At 39.7% G+C, this 23,410-nt stretch overlaps 1 protein-coding gene across 1 annotated transcript in view; it reads right to left on the reverse strand.

Moving 5' to 3' along the window:
• The window catches only part of LOC119905906 (prickle-like protein 2), a 37,689-nt gene that overhangs the window by 9,472 nt on the left and 4,807 nt on the right, over positions 1 to 23,410 (reverse strand). The window contains exon 2 of the mRNA XM_038723280.1: positions 819 to 1,003. Within this exon, the coding sequence (XP_038579208.1) occupies positions 819 to 950 (132 nt within the window). The 5' untranslated portion in view covers positions 951 to 1,003. The remainder of the gene's footprint in view (positions 1 to 818; positions 1,004 to 23,410) is intronic.

Consider the following 23,410-nt stretch of genomic DNA (forward strand, 5'->3'; position numbering starts at 1 on the left):
GGTTTAAATATGCAAGGATACACTAAAATACAGAACAAATTGTGGCTTAGCATACCAAAAGCATCATTAAATGGGAAAATTACAATATGTTAACAGTTCTAAAGTGACATGTTACTCTTTTATTTTTAGAAAAATGTCCTAATCATTTTCTTGATTTTGATCAGGGAAACTGCTTATTGCTTTATGTGAAATTGGAATCCACCTGTATAAACATAACCCTATACATCTGAATATATAAAATGATGATTAATACACAATTGCAAATTTTGACAACGGAGTGATTCAGACAACATTTGCTTAATTCAGTCATTGCTTCACATCTGTTCTTCATACATTTTAATCAGCTAATCAGTCTGTGGTTCCTTTTCATGATTTTGGTTATGGTTGTCATTCTGTCTGGTAGTGAACTTGGTTCCTACACAGTGTCAGCTTAAACACTGACAGCTGAAAAATGTCTTTACAATTACTCTTCCACAAAATGCCTGACAGTGAAGTCTCAGTGATTTGTATATCATCCCGGCCCTTCCCTAGCCTACGCTTCCAACCCTAAAGAGACTAAAACACCATGAAGGGGATCCATTGTCTTGTTTTCAGATCAGTGAATTTTCCATCTTAGGATTATTAGGTATATGCCACAGATACTTTATCATCCAAATAATTAAATTCTTCTGACTGATTCGGATTAATTCGATCCGGTCTGGCTGTGCCGACCAAAAATAAGCATTAGCTAATAAAGCACTTAGGGGCAACGTGAAAGGGGTGTCAAACATGTGGGCAGAATATCTGACTTGAAAGGGCAGATTGTGGAGGCTGTGTACCTGCTCAGGACTGAGGCCAGGGGGAACCCAGACGTATTCCTCCAGTGCACATCCAGAGTCATCATCAGAGGTGGAGTTTCTCTGGAAGTCGTACATCAGCTTGGTGATGGTCTTCTCCATCTCCAGAGACATGGCTGTCACAACATGCTCCTCTACACAAACTGCTTCAGTGGACACAGGTATTCCTGTTGAGAGTGAGAAGGAGGCAGAAAGGAAGATTCAAATAAAAAAAGAGAGACAAGGAGATTGAGCAAACAGAGAAAAAAATGGGAGATGGCAAAAATGGGGTATTGGTCTTATTAGTATTCCAGGCTGTATGTGGAACTAGATTTAGATTCTCAGCGTGTAAACATAAGGTGCACCAGGGCTATAGAAAAAATTAATGTTATGAACTACACTTTTCTCCCTTGCTCTCACATATTGGAAGGAAAGTAAAACATCAGTGGTACAGATTTGTAAAATGCACTGAAGGTATATCAAAACATGGCTATGTATATACAGCTATGCTAGCGGCTCTCTAAGGCTATAGCGGCACAGCAGTGCTTCGATCTAAATGCTAATGTCTGCTTGCTAACATGCCCATAATGACAATTCTAACATGCTAATGTTTAGCAAGTATAATATTTTACCATGTTCACCAACTTAGTTTAAAATGTTAGCATGCTAACATTGGCTAATTAGCACTAAACACACAGTACAGCAGAGGATGATGGCAATCCCATTAGTTTTGCAGGTTTGGTCATTAACCAAATAAACTATATTGACCTGACGATGGTGCTAGATGAAAAGTCAAGAGATCACAAAAGTCATTAAGAAACATGAATGTCTGTACAAAATAATTTCATAACAATTCATCCAGTAGTATTCGAGACATGCCACTTAAAACTAAAATGTCAACCTCATGGTTGCACTAGAGGAAAAGTCAGGGGAATCCCAAAGTCATTAAGCTTAATCCTCTGACCACCATGAGTGTCCATACCATATTTGGTAACAATCCATCCAATAGTAGTAGTAGATATTTCAGTCTGGACCAACTAACTGACAGACCGACATTGCCATCTCTAGAGCTATGAAAATATGAGTGGTTCAGAGCTGTAAAATGCAGTCACAGTACTTTATATATTAAAAAATAACAATTAACAATGCAGTCACAAAACATTACTATCAGCAGACACCTGTGAATGTATCTGCATTCAGTGCTTTACTTGAGTGTATGGATAAGAGATCGATTTGATATTCTCCTCCTCCTTTCTATCTGAGAATGGGAACAGCTGCACACATTACTGACACATGAATAATTAACAGGACTAGGTATTGCACCAACACCAAAGTATTAAAATGAATTGCAACTAATTTTACAGGGAACTAGAATATCTAGTAAGCCAGCAACTAGAGGACAATGAATTGTGTTTACATGTCATGGCTTGTTATTTTGAAAGATTATCAGTGGAGAGATACTCAATTAGTGCAAAGTGGAAGGAAACAAACATGGTTTCTAACAATGTGAGAATCTAATATAAATTTGAACCCACAGTGACTAATAAACTTGCAGAGGTTCTTGTGATATAATCAAAGAAGACAATCTGATCAATGTAAGCATGCCAGCACAGATGGTTTTTCTGTGTCTGTAGGTCATCTATCAAGGTCATAGCAGTTCTCTGACATAAACAACACTGCATGATGGTCGGTGAGAAAGTGTGAACAGGCCCTGACATTTCTGATTCAAAATGATTTCTCCTAAACTATAAGAAAGGCCTTTTCGGGCATTATCAGACAGCAACACCATTTCCCGCAGATTAGAAATAACAGAAAAACAGAGCTTAAGCAGCGGCCAAGGAACAGCAGACATTTCCACAGACTGAGCCAGTGAGTCAGCCTCCATCCAAGCAGAGCTGAGTACTGTTTATCTCTCTAAGATGGGTGCTGCTGATTTCTTTGTGAGGAGAGATCACAGGTATGTAACCTTGGGCCTCTAGCCTGGCCCGAGGCTGGTCTTCATTAGAGTATGGAGGCTGAATAAGAGTGGGCCTGCTGGGGAACCTGCAGCCTGTTGCGCCAGTTAGACATCCGTTCAAATGTGACGCATATTAGCAAAATGAAATCAGATCAGTGAGCTGCTGAAGAACTAAAAACTGAAAAACTGTCTGGGTCATAGGGAAGCTGGCATTAGTTTAAATTGCACAGCCTTTTCATGTCTGAATGTTTAAATATGAAACTATAACCAGCAGCCGGTTAGCTTAGCTTACCATAAAGAGAGCAAACAAGGAGGCAAACCGCTAGACTGACTCTGTCTAAAGGTAACAACAACTCATTAATTATTAATGTAACATCTTGTTTAATTTGTACAAAAACTGTAAAAATGACAATTTATGGTTTTATGGGGGGTCACGTGGCCCAGACACAATCCTGAACATAACTAGCCAAAAAGCATATAAGCGTATTTCCCAAAATGTCAAACTATTCCTATAAGTTAAAAAATTCTTAGTCACTGACTGAATTGTTTATTAAATTTTTTGAAAGCTGCTGCTTCTGACAGTCTTCAGTTCTGTAATAAGTTAAGCCTGTTGCTGATGGCTCACACTATTCAGTTCAGTACAAAACTAGATCTAAAATAGTACTGTTTATAATATTAATAGCTCAGCAGGCACCTATCAACACCTGAACCTACCAACAGAGGTTTCCCACCATGATTGTTTCTGTGGATTTTGCAGTTTGTCAGTCAGCTTTTAATCAGAAAGTAGTGTAGTGTGTATAGTGATTCAGTATAGTCAGTTTAATGTGTTAAAGATTCATTCGTATGTGTAGGCAACTGAACATCTCTAACTGATTCCTCTCCATCCAGAAGGGAGACATGCTAAGCTAGGTTTAGCCTAGCTTAGCATTAAGAATGAAAGCAGGGGAAAACACAGCTACCATTCATGAAAAGAGAAGAAAAATATGACTTGCATGAGCTCCACAATTGCTTTATTTACATGTTGCATTGTGTATGCAAACAAGCTAGACACAATACCTCAAGGATCAACTGGAGGGTTTTGTTCAGATATAGGAAAGTGTGCAAAGCTGGCAACAGGGCTTTCAAGAGGATGCTCATGTTCACTTCCATAGCCCAGTTGTTGTTTGTTAAGACATGGCTCCAATTTGTATAATCATACTACTCATTAAGCAACAATGTCTTGTTTTCTATGTTTACAAGTATTAATACACAAGATACAGTGTGCACATATGACAGATTTTGGGAGGACTAATTTGTTTCCCACTGTTTCCAGTGTTTGTGCTAAGTTAGGCTAAACGTGTCACAGAGCTGCTTCTGACTACAGAGATGATCTCATCCTCTAACTCCAGGTAAGAAAGAGTGTGTTTCCCATAATGCTAGAATATTCCTTTAAATAAATCAAGTTTACTTAAAGAAGATCTATGAGCAAAAAGTTAAATTTTTAATGACCCGGAAAAAGAAGGAAAACCACAGATTACATTAATGATGGCTGGGTAAATGGTGTTGTGCATGCTGACTGATGTGGCTTACTGGGGCATCTGCAATGACGAGTCAAAATGTCTGCTGTGAAAAAGGTATGAGTCCATTACCTTGTTTTTAGTAAGTCAGTTTTGTGTGATGTTATGTTGTAGAGAGACTACAACAATAAAATAGCCAATTGGTTGTTGTGTTGTAAGATAGGGGAGGCTAGACTTCTTTCTCCCTAGCCCAGTATTATTAGTAAAACCATTGTGAAGCATGTAAAATTCATTTTGCGCACACAGATCAAGGGAATGACAGCTTCACTTTGTGCACCAGTGCTTCGATTAATGGTCCCTTCACACCCCACTTATTAAGATGTACTGTAGGTCTCTACTGTGCATTGTTAAACAAAAACACAGCTTTAGTGTCAAACTGTTTCAATGTAATGAGTTGTCTTTACACCCTAACTTTTGACTGAATGCACATTCAGCTGGTACAGAAGGCTGCTGATGAGTGTGTGACTTTTTGATGTAATACACACTCGCCAGGCCGACTGGTTAGTCATAACACACTCCTCTGTTCTTCCCCAGCAACACAAGGAGAGAGGAGAGACAAGTTGTGAACTTCTGTTTCCTGGAGGAGGCATACTTTTGGGTAATTCATGCTTCAGAAATAAGTGGAAATATATTTGGGTAGAAAATAAATATTTCAGTATTCTCTATTTTGTAATTTTCAACATTTTTGTAATGTGTTTGCCTTCCTGGGACCCTTAAACCCACAATTGGTAAATAGCAAGCAAGCAAAACTTTATTTTTATAGCACATTTCATTCCAGGTGGAAGCACAATGTGCTGCACAGAGCGTGAGCTATTATGGAAGTTGCAGCCTCTAAAATGATAATAGTTTAAAGATAAAACATTAGACATAAGTAAACATAATTAAAACAGACACACAAATAATACATGAGTTAAAAAACATTAAGAATGTAAGAATAAAACATTTTTAATAATTAAGACCAGCAACCGATCAGTAAAAATTAATAAGACGTGAATTAAACCATTTAAAAAGTTAGGATAAAATGAAATAATAGTTAAGACCAACAACTGACCAATAAAAAGAGAGAAATACTCCTACATCTTAAAGGAGCTGTACTCTTGATGACTGATGGCCCATTTAGTTGTTAAGTTTAGTAAATTATGGTCCTATTTAGAGGAAAAGGATGATAAAGCAGGGTATGCTTTAGGACAGGACTACCTTGTGGCTAGAGGCGACAAGAGTATCCACTGCACTCTGTAAATTTAACCAGTGCTATTGAAAAAGCTCATTATGAGTCAGTTGTTCATTTTTTCCATTAAGTACATTTTGTTTTAAGCCTGTTTTTCGCTAGCCAAAATTAGCATCATGGTTAATAATACAGTTGACGTGAATTACGGATGCACCTTGCTAACTGAGCTAGCGCCACCATCTCATCCAGATATTGTTGCTAAAGGCCAAGATGGCGATGGCCAAATTGCCAAACTCCAGGCTCAAAACGTTAATCCACAAACCAATGGGTGACACCACGGTGGCTACGTCTACTTCTTTTATACAGTCTATGTGTACTAAGTGCAACTGGGCTGCACACCGCATAACACCACCTGAGACCAGCTGTTTGGGTCAGACTTTCAGTGGTTTATGGAAGAGACAACAAATTAAATAAAATTTAATTGAGTGACTATGACATCAAGAAAGGAAATGGCTGACAGCCAGGTAAAGTGCTGAAAATGTTCATAATATAGAGCAGACCTTTGAAGAAAAGCAGAAATTTGTTTTGCTGGTGACCCTGTCCACAGCAGCACATTGCTTAGCTACTGTGCAGGTACAACTCTGCTTCGCCAAACTGGGGAATCTCCGACCACCATCTACTGCAGGTAATACATTGTTCCTCATACAGCCCTACTTCAAAAACCCTGAACTATCCCTTTAAATTTAATCCATTTAATCTCCTCAGCGAAATATATTTTTATAGTAGAATGTGAGATGTTGGAAAAAAATAATGAAATATTAATTGGAAAGCTCACTAAAGGAATATTCAGGGATGGGTTTTAGTGTTTTTGAGCACAGCTGTGAAAGGATCCGGGTCTCGTAATTAACAGCGGTCTACAGCAGAAATAGGCAATAATGTGCCTTGCAGGACCAAGAGATTGTCGGTATTCTATCCAACCAATTGATACACTTTCAGCCAGATAGGAGGAAATAATCAGTGAAATCACCTGGAGGAGTGAATGACCAGAATAAAAAGCTACAGACTCTCTGCCCTCTGCTGAACATGTAGTCTACAATCATTACAAACACGCTGTCTTGACTTCCCACCGGTTTCTATTCAGTATTTAACCTTTAAACCATGATGACATTCTAATTAGCATCAGTAATATCAGAGGCACTTTCTGGGTGCCACTTTGTGGCTCAGATGTCACAAAATAGCAAAAAATATTTGACATTTGTCTCAGGAGGAAAAAAATACCTTCTTGTATTTTGTGACTTCAAGCGTGTTTTTATTGCGACGGCTATGTGAAGAGGAATGATAACCTCTCTCTGTGGGGGTCATACTGTAGGCATGAGTCATTACAGTAAAATATGAATGTTGTCTGAACCGAACAGACAGAAATTTACTGCTGTCACATGGTCTTAGAACACTGAGTAAAAGTAGATTTAATGTGGCTTCTTTTGACACTGATCAACAGGAAGAAAGATGCTTTAATGTCAAAGTAAGTAAAGTGATTTTCTCTTCCCATAAAGCAACTGAGAGAGTGACAAAGCACACGGTTAACTGTTGTTGTATGCACAGTCTCTCCAATATGAGCCTTTGAAGTGTTGTTGTAGGTCTTTTGGTCACCTGTCTCCTTGGTGCACGGTCTCTTAGTTTTTGAGGACGCTGTTCTCTAGGTAGATTTACAGCTGTGCCATACTCAAAGGGATGTTCAGTTGAGATATTGTCTTGTATCCATAACCTGAGTTACCTGAGGGTGCTCCTTTAGGTTTTGTCACGATATTGACTCACCAAACGTTTGTCCTTCTAGACACAGGTGTATTTACTAATTATGTGACTTCTAAAAGCAGTTGGTTGCACCAGTGAGGATTTAGGTGTGTCGTATCAAAGAGGGTAAAAGATGTATTTAGTATTAGAAGTCACTTTGACATTAAAAGGTCTTCATCTGTTGATCAAAAAAGCCACATTAAACATGACAACTTCCAAGGGGGGGGGATACATTTTTGTCACTCTTTTTGAAGTACCTTGCTTCTATGTCAATATATTTCATTAATCTGTGCCTACTTGACAACTCTCAAATATCCACAATCAATATTAATGTCAATATTTCTGTTATTCTGTGAAATTAAATTATTTGACAAAAGGATTACTATTTTAACCAGTGGCTTGCAGATAGAGGAGAAAACAAGACAACTCATCCAAACTGTACCTTGTCGAGGCAGCAGTCAGCCAAATGCAGGTCAGCTGGAAAAACTCTGCAAGTTGCCGTGGCAACCGATTGGTGTGCAAAAGTCTTGAACAACACCCATTTACTTGTGTCTGAAGAAATGTACGATCTTATTGATTTAACAATAAAGTAGAGAGACCTGCAATTTATTTTTCTTTCGACCACCGTCTTTGTTGGGAAGCATGAATCTTCATTTTAGTGTTTTTTTCTTATACACTATGGCAGGGTTATATAATGGATAATGTACATGCTGTACGCCTATCATGTATTACATATCATAAGCCATCACTGAATGTGAATTTAGTTTTTCCACATTTTGCTTTCCTTCAAGTTAGATCCAATTAGCAGTGTCTTAATTTACACATAAATGAACTGAGATTAATCGACATCTCGATGCCAGAGGAGAGAAGATCTTGGGTAATTGGGTTATTTTTGAGAACAAAGAGAAGCGGCTCTGTGTATAACTTTACAATAGCTCACATTTCAGCAAAATAAAATACTCTTGAATACATACGGTATCTGGAAACAGAAGGAGAGAGGAGAAAACACAGCAAAACAATAGATAGAGGGCTCTAGATGCAGTGTTAAGAGCAATGCTTTTCCTTTTTCACGTGTCATGCTTCACCCACCTCCCTCCTTCCTCCTCCCATCCTCATGTGCCTCTGACAGGCTCTGTGTGGGTGTGCATGAGAGAAAGCGAAGAAGAGGGAGTGATGGAGAGAAAAAGCTCTTATTTATGTAAAAGCTGACATGAGAGGAGGTGCTCGGCTGAAGCACAGAGCCTGACCAAGGCTCTATTAACACTTCACAGTGAGAGTAATACCAATCAAATTCAACTATAGGCGCCCCATGACAGGAAAAATACTGTAAAGCTGACTTTTCATCTTCTTATCTGTTACCGCTATACAGCGTTTCAGCGGTAATTAGAATTGCTGTTGGTTGACAAATTCCCTGGTTCTCTATATTTACAATTTCCCCCTTTTAAAACTAAAAATATCGGAGACATGGGCTTATTGTGCTGTTCATGTATATTTCCAATCAACAAGATCAACTAGTGCTTTGAATTTAAACATTAAAAAATAAGAGTAAACACTTTTAAACTGAATGCTTTTACCCCTGTGTCCCCTCGAATACACAAAAGGGGAACAAAAGATGCCGGCTGTTGGAACTGCTGTAGCAAACACTGTTCAGTTTTTTCAATGTTGTTGAACTATTTCCTATGTGCATAAAACAACTAGATCATGTTCCTCACTCCTCTCTATTGGTAATGGCAGTACTTTACTACTTTCAACAGCATCACATTCTCAAAGACTCCACAAATCCGATGAAATATTAAAGCCCATACATTTTCTGCTCACTCTGTTTCTATGTGTGTCTGTGTGTAGTGGTTAACATGCTCCAAATGTTAAAGAAACGGTAGTGATTTAGTTTGCCCCAAGGCCCCCTCTGCAAAACATCAAAACATTCAACAATGGGAGATTGGGAGAATTGTGGCAGACAGATACGTGATGCGACAAAGTACATAAAGGTCAATCATTGAAAAATTGAAATGCAACTCTTTTGGGTAAACAGGCTTCAGTGTAGCAGGAGCATAAAAAGCAAGTGGATTTTTTTGATGTCCTGTAATAGACTGTCCCATGTCTCTCGTGTTAAACCAGTCCTCATTCCTTTACTGAGTAATTTAACAGAAGCTGATAAGGCAATGCAATATCCAGAGATGCCAACTGATGAATCAAAATAGACATGCATTGCTGTGATCTTTCAACATACAAAACATTCGAAGACATTCTTTTTGTGTGGTAAATTGTCTCCTAATAATTTTTAGAGTATTACTAATAGTAATTATCTGCCTAAGTGCCTTTCACATCTACAAAAAACCCCTGGAGGTGTTTTGAAGTGGAACAAGAGGATTTGGATATTTATCAGATTATAGCTTTGCTTTTACAGAACAAATCACTTGTTTCAACTGAGATGCTTTGATATCCATTTATTAATGTTGGTTTCATCTACTGATATTGATACTTCATGCTGGCTCCCAGTGCTGCACTTTGAAACCTATTTGTTGGCTCATCTCATTCCTCACTTACATAATCGACTGATATAATCAATTTTACAGGACAACAGATGGATGAAATCTGGTATCATCCTCTTCACCTCGACTGGTTTCTTGATGCAAATGGCTTTCAATGGCTCAGCGGGTACAGTTTGGATCGACATCCCCGGGTGAGCGCGTTCAGTAACGCTCCCAGTCACAAAAACAAATGCAGTGTGATGAATCTTGAAGTTAAAAAGTGGATGACATTCCTGTCAGCCCTTTCACAAACATTTAAATGCATTTTCACAGATTCATGGTGACTCAACAAAGCACTGTGGGCAGGACTGAAACAGTAACGTTCTGCTTCACTAACGCTGGTGTGTGACCCTCCCTACTGGACTTACAACAGCCCAAAATGTCAACCCTTGGCCTCCTTCCCCTCCCCTGCTGATCTCACAGTTATCCCCGATTAATAATAAAGGGGTAGACACACATCCACAAAATCAAAAGACTGCCTACACACACCTAAACCTCCTAGTCCTCATACTTCCAGTCTTTTCCGCCTGCCCCCCAACAACAGGAGAATTATCTCACGTAGCAAGGAACGAGTGTGCCAGAGCACACTACCCATCCATACAGGATAATGGCACGAGAGCTGGTCACCATGGAGTCAGGCTGGTTGAGTAAATTCAGTAACCCTTGCACGACTCTCAGCTACACACTCATGTGATGAAAGAGAAAACAGCATAAACATAACAGCATGGCAACCAAGCATGAGGCTCGACGGGAAATATGTTATTCGTTTATCTAAATGTAGGAATACAGATGCAGGAGATGACAAAATAGTTTGTGTGTGTGTGTCAGTGTGTTTGAGGAGGATGGAAGACAGTATCGGCGACCGAAGATAAGAGAGATATTTGTCAGATTAGCTCTCACTGAGTGGAAAGAAAGGAAAAAAGAAATTATTTGAAATTGCCATCTTTCAAGTAAGTTCAGTGTCCTTCCTTCCTCCATCTTGTTTCTTAATCCTAACGTGCACAGAAGGGAAGGTTTGTGTGGGTTAGTGTGTGTGTATATGTTCAGCGGCTGAGGCTCTGCGTGGAAAATCATTATCAAGGACACTCCAGCCCATATGCTGTTAGATTTCTGAACGACACAACCGACCGGTTCCGATTAGCTGTCAATACGCCAACAAATCCAGAATTATGTAACCCTTCATTTCAACAACAAACAGTTCTCTCGTAGCACCAATCAGCTCATAATCCAGTTATGAGGATTAAATTCTTACTGCAGCTTATTTGGATCAGGACTAACAAGAAATTAATTGAAAGGGGTTGACCCTATAGGAATAAAGCTCCGCAGTTCAGCTGGCAGAACAGGCTGAGAAAAGCTCAGAGTGGGTGACAATACTGGCGATTGAATTGGGAACATAACGCACACTCAAATTGGCCGTCTGCACCTGCTCACACGGTGTTGTCATCAATAGCTGGAAAGACCCAATTTTCATGTGCTGAGCTGTAGAGCCAAAATGTACAAGGCAAATAAACCAACATGCTTAAATCAAACCAATTCAAGCACACACACACACACACACACACACACACACACACACATCCCAGATGTGCTAATTGTTGGAGGTGTGTTCCTGAAATCTAAAGTAGGACTCTCTTACCTACAGATGCACAAAATATCACAAGGACCTGAAAAGCTGTAATTAAAGGGTGACACATTTCTGCTCCTCTCCCACTGTGTGTGGGATGGCCTGAAATAGAATTGCAGGGTTTCAACTGGCAAATCGCACTCTTACGCCGCTGCACAGGCACCATCCTGCGTCTCAGCGAGGGAAATGGATACTGCCTGTATTCATAAGCACTCCCCATCTTTGTTGGGAGTTTTACCAAATTATCTGATGGACAGGTGTGATCAGGTATGATGACAGGCACGGCTGGGGAGCAGTGGGGCTGCCTCAGGAGCGACTGAGTCTGAAATGGCAACACACACACACACACCAGCACAGAGTGGATCAGTTTCAAGACCGAGCAGATGACCTGTGCGAGCAGTGAAGCTGGGCGGGCAGCGGCGCATGTTCTCCCTCGGCTGCTGCTGGTGATTCACAAACTGAGGCTAATTCCTGTTGTGTGATGCCATTTACATCATTTGCCTGAGGGTGTAATCTTTTATGGGGCCATTATTATTCCAAAGAGCCTTGTGTTTGGGGGGTTACATGTGCGTTAGATCTGTGCAGACGTGTATGTGTGTGTATGTGTTATATCTGTGCATGTGCGTGTGTGCAGTGTGTGTTAATATGCCTGTGTGAGTAAGTGAGAGAGAGAGAGAAGAGAACAGGAGAGAAAGAGTCTGTTGCTATGCATTTTTACACGTCCTCCCACTAGTCTCTCCTCATGAAACACCATGGCAGAGAGGAGTTGAACACATATAGCTGTGCCATTTTCCCGTGATGCAACAACACTTTAGCAGTAAAAGCACCGAAAGCCTTAGCGTAGCGTTAAGAGGTCGGGCATAATCCCTGAGCCGTCTTGATGCTGTGAGGGAAAAGGGCTTGAACCCCTTAAATTGGTTGTTGTGTTGCCAGATTGCTCCATTACTTTGATGGATTCCAGGGATAGAGCAACGGTGAAGTCACTTCTGTGTTTTATGGTTGAATCAAAGCACTATGTTATTTTGCAATTTAACCTGTGGTGAAGAATGCTACATCGGTTCTTATGTAACTTTTGACTTATGTAATGGTTCAAACACTAGGTGCGTGTTTGACTGAAACCATTTCCTCCCTTTCTCCCAAACAATGTCCCTTCTCAAGTTTTCATGCTTAAATACATCTTTGCAACAAGTTCTCCAAATTAAACAACAAAACACATAATTGGACTATGCAGAATGACACGAGTATGTTCTGATCAGACACCCCTGTTGGCCAGAGATATCACTGTTATATGATGCAACAAAGCTTTAGTTAAGGTTTAGGCACAAAAACGACATTGCCATGATTACAACAATAAACAAGTAGTTATGGTTAGTCATAGTTAGAAGAAACAGGAAACAAAAGGCAGCCTCCCATTGTAAAGTCTGATATTTTGTTGACCCATCCATCCACCCAGACTACTTCTCTACACGGACTTTGTCGCTCTATAATAATGTGACATGATTTCCTCCTTTGTCCCATCATAATTCCTTCGGCTGCTTTTGATGTTTTGGGACATTTGCTGGAACAACTGATGCTGTCGTTTTTCTTGGGAGGACAGTCTCCTTCTTTGATAAATTCTCCCCAAACTAAATAAAACGTCACACATTTGAGCAACAGCTTTTTTGGATTGAAATATATGCAGCTAGCATTATACAACACTGCAGTAATCTATTAACATGATGTCATAAGAGTGCATTGCTCTTACACGCTCATAAAACCAAGGAACTCATTAACAATAGTGGTGGGCTAGCAATGTGTGTATAATCGAGGGCCAAGCTGTAGAGATGAAGTATTAAATATTTAGGAATGAATTTAGACACAAACTTAAATTTTAATGAAAACATCTACATCTGCTACATCTTTAAAAAGGCAATGCAAAGATTGTTTCTTTTAAGGACATTAAATAGCTTTGACGTGAGCAAAGAAGTCCTGAGGATGGCTCAGACCAGTCTAGTGGAAAGCATAATTTCCTACAACATCACATGCTGGTACGGAAATTTAGGGGCTAGGAGCAAAAGCAAGCTCACAAAAATAGTTAACCAGCAAGATTATGCGGAAACCCCAAAGACAGTTGGTGGAGATGTACACCACACAAACCAGGAGGAAAGCCACATTAATAGTTCACATCCGTTGTTTAATGAATTTGAGAAACCCCCTTCAGGGAGACGATATAAGGCACTCACAGCAATGAGAAACATCTTTAAGAGATCTTTCATGTCATCTTACTAAACAGATATTTATTAGATTTCTATGCTACAAATACTGTATGATCCTGAGAGGAACCTGGTGTTATTTGAAAAAAAAAATTTCTTTAATTTCTTTTTAACAAGCCCCATGTACTACAGATGAGTCCTTGTCGCAGTGTTGCAGGTTACAATCCGACCTGCGGCCTTTTTGATGTCCCCCTCTCTCTCCCCCGCATTTCCTGTCTTTCTTCGACTTGATCTGATTAAAGGCAAAAAATATTTATATATCTTTTTAAAAAACTAAAAAAAAGATATTACATTATGTTACTTTATCAGTTGGCGAGTATAATTTAAAAAAGTATTAATATGAAACATAGAGCTACCCTCATGGGTCCAGCACTGACAATGACACACATATGAAACAGCAGTATCCACACACTCCTAATGTGATGAATTATAAAAGAGGTAATTTATTCAGGGCTAAGTAAAGAAAGCCTTTTTCTTTTCTGACATCTATGATTGATACCAACTTGACTTCGATGTTACAGCAGTGTGAATTTCACAATCGCAGCGCTCTTTCCCGAATTAATGTTAGAAATCTCAATACATTTTCATTATCTCTGTTTTACTGGCAGCGAGCTGGCCGCAAACTTTAAAAAAAAAAAACAAAACAACACAGAAGGGCTGACAAATGTGTGGATGCTGCCATATGGGAAGAATTTACTGCTCCCCATGTATGTGTAAAGTGCTGTGCATACGAAAGAGATGTCTTTTGGTGTTCAGTCTGGAGATGAGTTGTCTGAGCTCATGTTCCTGGACCGCTTTGTTCCTGGAACGCTCAGCCATGAAGGGGTAGCATGATGAAGCATGAGTGGTACACTGGAAAATGGAGCGAGTCCTATTCCTAAGTGTTCATGCTATTTTGTAAGAAAAGTAGATGGACCCTAGAAATTTGAAATGGGCTGAGGGTTGTTTTAAATATTACTTCAGTACCACGGGTTCATGCATCATTGTGCTGTAAACAAAAAGCACAGAAGATAGCTCAGTGTGCTCTGAAAAGATGTTGTACTCGGGGAAAAAAAAACAAAAATCAAGAAAGAGTTCTCTAGTGGAAAACCCACCACCACCAACATCTGTTTTCCACTGAATCCTTGGGTTTAAAGAAAGGGAATCCAGTATTGACTATGTAGAGTTGGGTACCATCCCAAAAGTCAAAAGAGTGGAGAGAGTAGCCACTGAAGGCATGATTCATTTGACACCCTCCGTCAGTGTTGTAGCCTGTTTTTTTTTAAAACAGTGCTTTTGTGATCAACAATGGACATGCAATGACTCACGGCAGTCGTTCTAAAGCGAACAAAGAAGTATAAATTGGCTGTGACAGTACTGTGAAGAAGCAGACAATGAGACAAATCGATCAGATCTCAATAGATCAAGTCAAAACCCGACAAGGATTCTGTAAGGAACAAATCTGTGTATGCATGTTATGTGACGGCCTGAAGATGCTGCAGGTGTTCCCTCCTAACTTGTAACTGTGTGAATCACCTCCATGATTGGAAAACGGGAATAGGCTGAGAGAAAAATGATATTGGGCAGCCACCGGTAAGTGTATGATTACATATAGACCAGTGGGCGCCACCATTATCTCTGATGGAGCCTTTTATTTACTGGCCTCTGACCTCAGCCACAATGAAGTGGGCTTCTGCAGAAAAGTTCATTGGCGTTCACCAAGACAAACACTTGCTGGTCCGTGGGGATGAATGAATCCAGTGGGGCATAATAGACGGCCATGACAATGCAAGTAGTGCAAAAAAGGACCAATTTTGGTCTGTGTACAAAGGTGATCAGTTACCATTAGCCTAAAAGCCATTCAGCCAACACCTCAAAGCTGTAGGCTTTATCACAAAACATAATCAACTAATGAGAAAAACCTGGTGGTCATTAGTGGTGAGTCTGTGCAGCTGAAGGGTAACGACAAGATGTCGCACCTAAATGGGTTACAGCACAGCACCAGGGAAGACGACTGTGTGTGTGTGAGAGAGAGAGAGAGAGAGAGAGAGCAGTGGGCTGAGCCGGGGTGGGATAAGAGGAGCAATTATGATACCCACTCATTTTGTGATAGGAGCTGCTTCCAAGCTGGAAAGAGAAATAAATATATTAAACAGCTTAATAGAGGGTAGACACCGGAATAAGACTTGGTGAAAGAAAAGACAGAAAGTGAGATGGAGATTATGTGGAGCAACATAAAAAGGATAAAAGGATAACAATGGAGGTGAGGAGACAGGGGGTCTAAGGGGAGAAGTCTGTGTTCCTGACTGAACTACAAATGGAGACCCAATCAGCCTTGAAGTTGCCAGGTTCCAAATTTAACTGCAGCTTCAAAAGTTGTCTGTCTGGGGCAAAAGACAGCATGAGGTCTAACGGAGTTTATACGTACACTACTTTTAAGGATACTTAGATACTGAAGAAATATCAATCTAGTCTCATAGATTAAAGCTAATTATACACGTTACTGTATAACCTGAGGTAGAGATGTCAACATCTGACATTTTAGAGGTAGATTAATTAAAAAAGGAAAGGTCAAACATACAATACCCTGCTCTGGTCAGACATAATTACAGAACTTCACACTCCAGGCTCAGTAGGTTCTCAGGAAGTTGTCAGTGGTTAAACAAATCCCAGTTAAAGACACAATAACCTAAATAAAACCACTAATGAATTCATATGTGGAGGTCTTAAATAGTATCCTGAGCTCAAGGAGATTCATTAGCTTTTTAACAATGATGCTCTTGTCCAAAGGCAATGAATCTAGATTAACATCTGTTCAGCAATGCCTATAAGATTACACACAAAATGGAAAGCTGTGTATATGTATGGATTAACAAGTGTTATTAAATCACACCTGTTAAAGAGTAAGAGGCACTTAGCTTCTACAAAGCCATGATTGGATGATTTAGGGCTTGCCTGAGCGACACTCTGCGCAGGCCATGCATGACACTGCGAGCCCAGGAGAAGGGGGGATGCCCCGCTGTTGGAAAAATCATTAGCTGAAACCTCAAATTCAATTACCTTCTTGGTACTGGATCTCCCCTGATGGTCCTCCAGAGGACTTTGCAGCCAAAATAACTCCCATTACTCCTCTACTTTTGTGAACACCCTCGCCAGATGAGAGAGCAAGCATCAGGAGCCACAATTGACGGAACAACACAATCAGAAATACGTAGAGAAACATTTAGGAGCTAGCGGGGAGCAGTGGCTGTAAACAAATACAAATCAATGATTTGATGATGATTTGTTGTGCCACAGGACTGAGTGACTGCGCAGCGGGGTCGCACACACACACACGTTACAAGTTTTCACTCAATGGTCTTCACTTCAAATCAAACCTTAGCATCTCCAGTGTAGGAAAAAGTACCAATACAACAATTAAAAATACTCTATTACAAGTACAACTCTTTGATTCAAAACCCTACTTAAATAAAGTTCATAAAGTATTATCAACAAAATGTCCCGTTATTGATATATTATTATATATGACATTATTGGATAGTTACTGACACATCAATGTGTAAGTAGCATTTTACAATTGTAGCTAGTCAAGGGGAAGCTAATCAGTTATAAGAGGTCACAAGCCAAAAGGGTTGGGTTTCATCATAACAATGTGCTGTATTTTATACGCTTGTCACATATTTTCTTGACGTAAAATCTGAAAAGTAACTCATAACTAGTCCACGCATAAATGCAATGGAGTAAAAAGTACAATATTTCTCTCTGAAATGTAGTAGGGTAGAAGTGGGAGGTACAGTTGCATAAAGAGGAGATACTCAGGTAAAGCACAAGTATCTCAAAACTCTACTGATTACAGATGATTTACTTTCCACTACTGGAGATTTCCTGTATGCGCCTGCCTTTCTGAAGTTCACTAACCTTGTCTTTTACCGAGAAAAAACAACAATAAAAGTAAAGAGCAAAGATGCATGTGTGTATAAAAGAGAGAGAGGTAGCAGTATAAAGGGTGCATGTGTGTAGGCTGTGAGCACCTTTCTTTACTCTTGGCATCCAGGAAGCCCTAAGGGAACAGCTGAGCCCTGTAGTGGGAGCGCTGTTGGTACGAGATGGGCTGAGACAAGTGGATTAACAGAGATCTTATTCTGCTTGATGAGGGGGTTGATGAGAGGCAGGTGGTGCAGCCATGGAAAGGATCTGGTTAAAAGTATTTGAGAGTGTGTGTGTGGTTTTCACAAAGGAGGTGTAACAGTTAACAGCTTTGCCTGCGTCACATTCTCATCTCGTCAAAGCCATTTAGAGTGACGCAGAGCTCATAAGGGGAAACCAAAGGTTTTGGTCTGTGAAGTAATTCTACCGCAGCCTCATGGGCATGGAAGATTTAAAGCATCAAGCAGGCATTGTTGACTTTTTCTTCATCATCTCCGGGGTGTAGTGGTAGTTTTACATTTACATACATAACATAAATTGCCTTGTTAGAACATTTTAAATTAAATCAACTTAAATTATGAATAGCAGTGCCTCTAACTCTTTCCATATAAGGGATGACAAAGTTGGAGGGAACTGTAATAAATTTTAGGAACACTCTATGGATGGCAATGTCAGTCAATCACTTTGGTCCAGATTTAAATATGTCCACATCTATTGGATGCGGTGCCACTAACTTTTGTACAGACATTCATGGTCCCCAAAGGATGTTTCCTAATAATGTTTCCTCTAGCACCACTACGAGGTTAACGCTTAGGCTCAGTGAATGAATGTGTGTGAATGGTGAATGCAGATGTAGTGTAAAAGAACTTTCAAAAAAAAAAGACTAGAAAGGCGCTATACAAATACAGAGCATTTACATTTACATTTAACAGTGGTTATGAGTGAAAGATCTCAACAGCTACTGAAATAATTGCCACAACATTTATGTTCAGGAGGAATTGTAGTAACTTTGGTGATCTCCTTACTCTTTAACTAATGCCATCAATGACCAAATGCCTGCTAAACTAATGACATTCCCATCGCCCTAACCTCTGCTGTACTTTGTTTTTAGTGTTAATTAGCAAATGTTAGCATGCTAAACTAAGGTAAAAATGATACCTGCTAAACATCAGCATGTTGGCATGTTGACGTTAGCATTTAGCTGTGCCTAACGCCAGGAATCCACTGACTGGCACGTTACGGCCACGGGTTTGATGTTTTCATAGCCCAGTGTCAAAGTTCACTGGAAGCGTCTCACAAGCGTTTCAGCAGCGGAGCATGCAGCCTGCCCCACATTATAGACTTAATTTGTCATTTTTGTGCTTCTACTACCTTCTTCACGGCTCTCTGTGACCCCGTTTTGTTCCATTAACTTCAGGCTGCAAATCCCACAATGAGCATTTCAAAATCAGAGCGTTTTGTCTGCCTGATTTTGACATGTTTTGTTGGTAATCAGTGTTTGCATTTTGTGCTTCTACTATGATTAGGTAGGCTACATAGTTAATTGATTTCTTGATTTCTCTGTCCGTTTTAACCGTGTTTATTGCGGTTTTACGATCGGGAGTCTCCACAGGGTGTTTTATTTTGAAAATTGACCCGATTCTCTATCCCTTCTGTGTCTGACTTCCTGCCTGGTTCGATAAAGTATGTGCCGCTTGAGTTTGCTAGCGGCAAAAATAGACCTGCTACCTATTCTCTGCGGAGCCGCTTCTGGGACGTGCTGCGGCCGCGTCTGGTGGACTCACGAGCATTGACTATAATGTCCACGATCAGCTCCGGCAACCGCCCGGATTTTAGGGTTTAATCTTGTTTTTTAAGTTACCCAGAGTGAAAAATACACTAATTTAGTTGGAAGGTATTTTGGACAGCAACATAACTATTGTCAACAATAATGTCTAAAAAGCTTCTTGAAACTGGCAACTATAACAAAAAGTCAAGGACAACATTTCCATTTCTCATGTTGTGAAACCATCATTTTTTTGTTTTTGTGTCTGATTGTAAATTAACCCTGAACTGAAAAAAGTTTACTGAACCGCTTTGCTGGCAATACCTCTCTGGTTTATATGCATTGAAATATAAGATAGGCCTATAAGGTATCTGATGGAAGTATAAAAAAGATAAATTGGTGTATATTATAATGCAAGTCAAAGCAATATAGTCTGCTGTAAAACCATAAACCTTTATTTCTGTAATTTTAAACTTTCTTGTCTTCACAAGATAGTTGACACTGAGATTTGCGAGAGACAGGCCAATGGCACACATTGCAAATGCCCCTGCTAAATTTGGAACCAGGACATCAGGGTGATACGAGGTTCTTTCCAGCTGCTTATTTATACTTCCTTGTCCTTTCATTTCTCTGTGACCTGGAAATCGATTGAGGTCCGCCATCTTTAAGAACGTTCCAATTGGTAAAATGCCTTTTGGATCCGACAAAGAGCGAGAACCCTTCCAGAACGCCTTGGAGTGAGAAGTAAAGGGCATCCTATGCATTTTAAATGTTCTTTTTTAAAAGACTCTTTTCTTTATTTTTTTGCATAATGATTGATACTAGCTATATTAAGTGCATCTGTTACATCCCCTATTTAGCATTTTTAAGAAGTATACAAACATTTAATAAATAGTTTAAAACACACTAATAATGTAGCCCAATTGTAAGCATTTGCAAACAATTGTAACTTCCCCTATGAAGATATATTTTATGTTAATACAACAGTGTTTTACAATACTGGCATCTTTATCTGTTTATACATCAGCCTTCACTTATGGGTGGCCAAAAAAGGGAGTTATAGTTACATTAATAAAAAGCTATATCTACTTACAACCACATTCTAGTGTGTTATGAACCAAACATTAAATGTTTATATACTGCGTATAATGCTAAATAAGGAGACTTAAAGTAAAGTGTTGCCTTAATGGTTAAAAATGCAATTTTCAGAGCAAACTAACAAAACAGATCTCTTTAACAATAGAAGTAGGTTAAACAAAGTAAGTAGTAAAATCTATTTTGTTTGATCATAAACTTGGGCTTCAGTGTCTATAAGAAGCTGGAGTACAAAGGAAGAGTCTTTCTGGGCCCGCCAGAAAATGGATAAATGATTAATTAATGAAAAATGTTTCACTCATAAAGTTCATTTAAGAATTTGACACAAAAAAAACTCTCGCACCTTATAGCTAGCAATAGTGACAGTGCTTGCTATAGGTCGGATGGTGCAGACTGCATCTTAACATTACTGTTAAATAATTACTGCTTATGGCAAGCAAGTGAACATTTAAGATTTTGGAGAGTGAAATGCAACCCCGTTGAAAGGTGAATAATATTTTATACTGGTCATGTCCATAAAAGGGGTAGGAATATGTGATAAAAAAAACATCCCCCTGTGTATATACTCTCAGATTGTGCATGCTTGATTAATCAGTTGAAAGGCATCAGCTGAGAGATGTGAAAAATGTTACGAAATGATGTCACTTCACAATGACGCTTGTGGAAGGATGTCCTATTTGGCAGGTACATGTTGTGCCAGTTCCTCCATCCTTTCGTATCATCCCTGTAAGGGTAGGGGAAAATATGTCACTGAGAAAAGTGAAAAAGAAAAAGGACTCATGATATATAGTGTAGCAGTCAGTCTCACAGAAAAGCACATTTTGAAATTTTCCCTCTGTATGCAATATTGGTAAGTATCAAAGTAAGATGGAGGCAGGTAACACAATTGTTTCCTACTTTAAATAGTAGGATGTCATTTATAATCATAAATGGGCTTAGATTGTCTCATTAAGTATGTTTTCCTTGTGTATTTTATGTACCTCTGTGACGCGTGTTCATGTAAATGGGTGAGTAGGAAAATGCTATTTCAGAAGCCCACTAATGATGCCATTAGTATGAAGATGGAGTGAGTACTAAACCTCAGGGCACAGCAGCTCCACAGATGATTCCCCTAAAGTTAACTTTCCTAGTAAGCATCAGTCAGTGAGGCCAAACTCGCACCACAATCAACACCAGCAGCAGCAGCAGCAGCAGCAGCAGCAGCAGCATTTCCATTTTGCTGTCACCCTCCCCTGGAAATAATCCGTACACCGGCACTGACAGCCGCCACCGTTTGTCCCTGTTTGTCTCTTTCTTTCAACTCCTCTCTGGATGTTAACTTTTAATTTAGGGAAAGAGCCTTCCTCTGACTAAGCATAAACTGGATATTGTTCTCTTAGTGATCCCTATCGTGATCCGGTCAGCACTTTCTAGGATACACAGAGATTGGGTGGAAACTGCTGAGACATACAGTGCCATGGCGCAAAAGCAATGGAATGTGGTGAATAGGGTTTAAACCCAGAGCTTTATGAATGTTCTTTCACCTTACCTCCTTTTCGTCTTTTTTGTCCAACAAAAGTGTGCGGGGGCCATTTTGAACCAGAGGTCTCACAGCTGTCAAATGGGCCAGCCAATGAGGGAGCAGAGGAGCAGATGGTAGGAAGAGTGGTCCCAGATGGGAAATTTTTGGCCAGAACAGCGAGGTTAGCGCAGAAACACCCTGACACTAAGTGTTGAGGAATCTTTAAAGAACAAAAGTGAGTCAGGACGTTGGTGTTGGTGAGTCCTGAATAATGTCGCAGACAGGACCACGACGCAGCATTGGGAACAATTACAGAAGTTTGCTAGGATGGAGCCACAGAGGTCACAGCACTACAATAAGCTTTAATGGGCAAGTTAATGATTGGTTTATTCCAACCAATTAACAGTCTTTAACATGGCGCTTGGGAGAACATTAGTCATCAGACAGCAACCAGCCGCAGGGAATCATCCAGCTTGCACTTCAAGCTTGATTGTGGTAACAACCGGTTGGAGGCTAAATATTCACCTTTCCCTCCACATGGTAATCAAATCAAGCCGTCTGCACCTGCACCTACAGCATGATTCATCAGATTTTTCTCTCATTCATATCTTAAAAGGAGAATGGTCCTTTTTGGATGTGGACAGCAAACATACGGTCACTTTTCACTCAACGTTTTTGAGATATTCTTCCACACCAGATCGTTACCCAGTCCTACAGTTCAGTTAAAAGACACGGCCAACTTATTGGGAATATCAGTCATGGTGGCTGCTGACTGTAGTAAGTTAATAATGGAAAAAACATTCATTAATCTGCACAGCAAATCAAAAGGGCAACGATCTCCCTACAGCAGTGAGTTCCACTGCTAATATATATTTTTAAAAATCTTTTTCAACAAAGTCTGGATTTGTTGTTCCCTTGCATCAGCAAAATTTAAATAATCTAATATTACATAAATGTGAGGTCCGCTAGTTGTACAGTTTTGATTGGTCAGTTTTGAACAACTGGTGAGTGTGTGTTTTGTGAGGGGTCAAAGCCTTTTTTATTTTAAAGGGATAGAAGCATATTTATTCCACATTATTCTGGTCAGATGCAGGTTTCTTAAAAATCCTGATGGTTTGTAATCATGGGTTTTAAAGTGTAAGACTGGCAATATTCTGCCTTTTTGTTATTGCCAATGAATCCAAATTAAAAGACCAGAACCAACAATGTGTTAGTCTGTCTCTCTGTCTACTTTTTGACTTTCCATCCCTGCCTGTGGCACTCACCTCCAAAACCACTGGGTACCGCTGAAGTAAAAATAGGTCACCAATATATAGTTAATTTTTGAAAAACAGCTGGCCACTATAGTTTCTAGCACAGTTACAGTAATCAAACTGAAGTAAATAGCACATTAGTTGACTATTTTCAGCTGCAGATTTGGTGCTCTAGTGAGTATTTACAGCAGTAGGA

The sequence above is a fragment of the Micropterus salmoides genome, unplaced genomic scaffold (assembly GCF_014851395.1).
Source record: "Micropterus salmoides isolate LMB-PRFRI ecotype aquatic unplaced genomic scaffold, ASM1485139v1 Ms_hic_scaffold_16, whole genome shotgun sequence".
Lineage (NCBI taxonomy): Eukaryota > Metazoa > Chordata > Actinopteri > Centrarchiformes > Centrarchidae > Micropterus > Micropterus salmoides.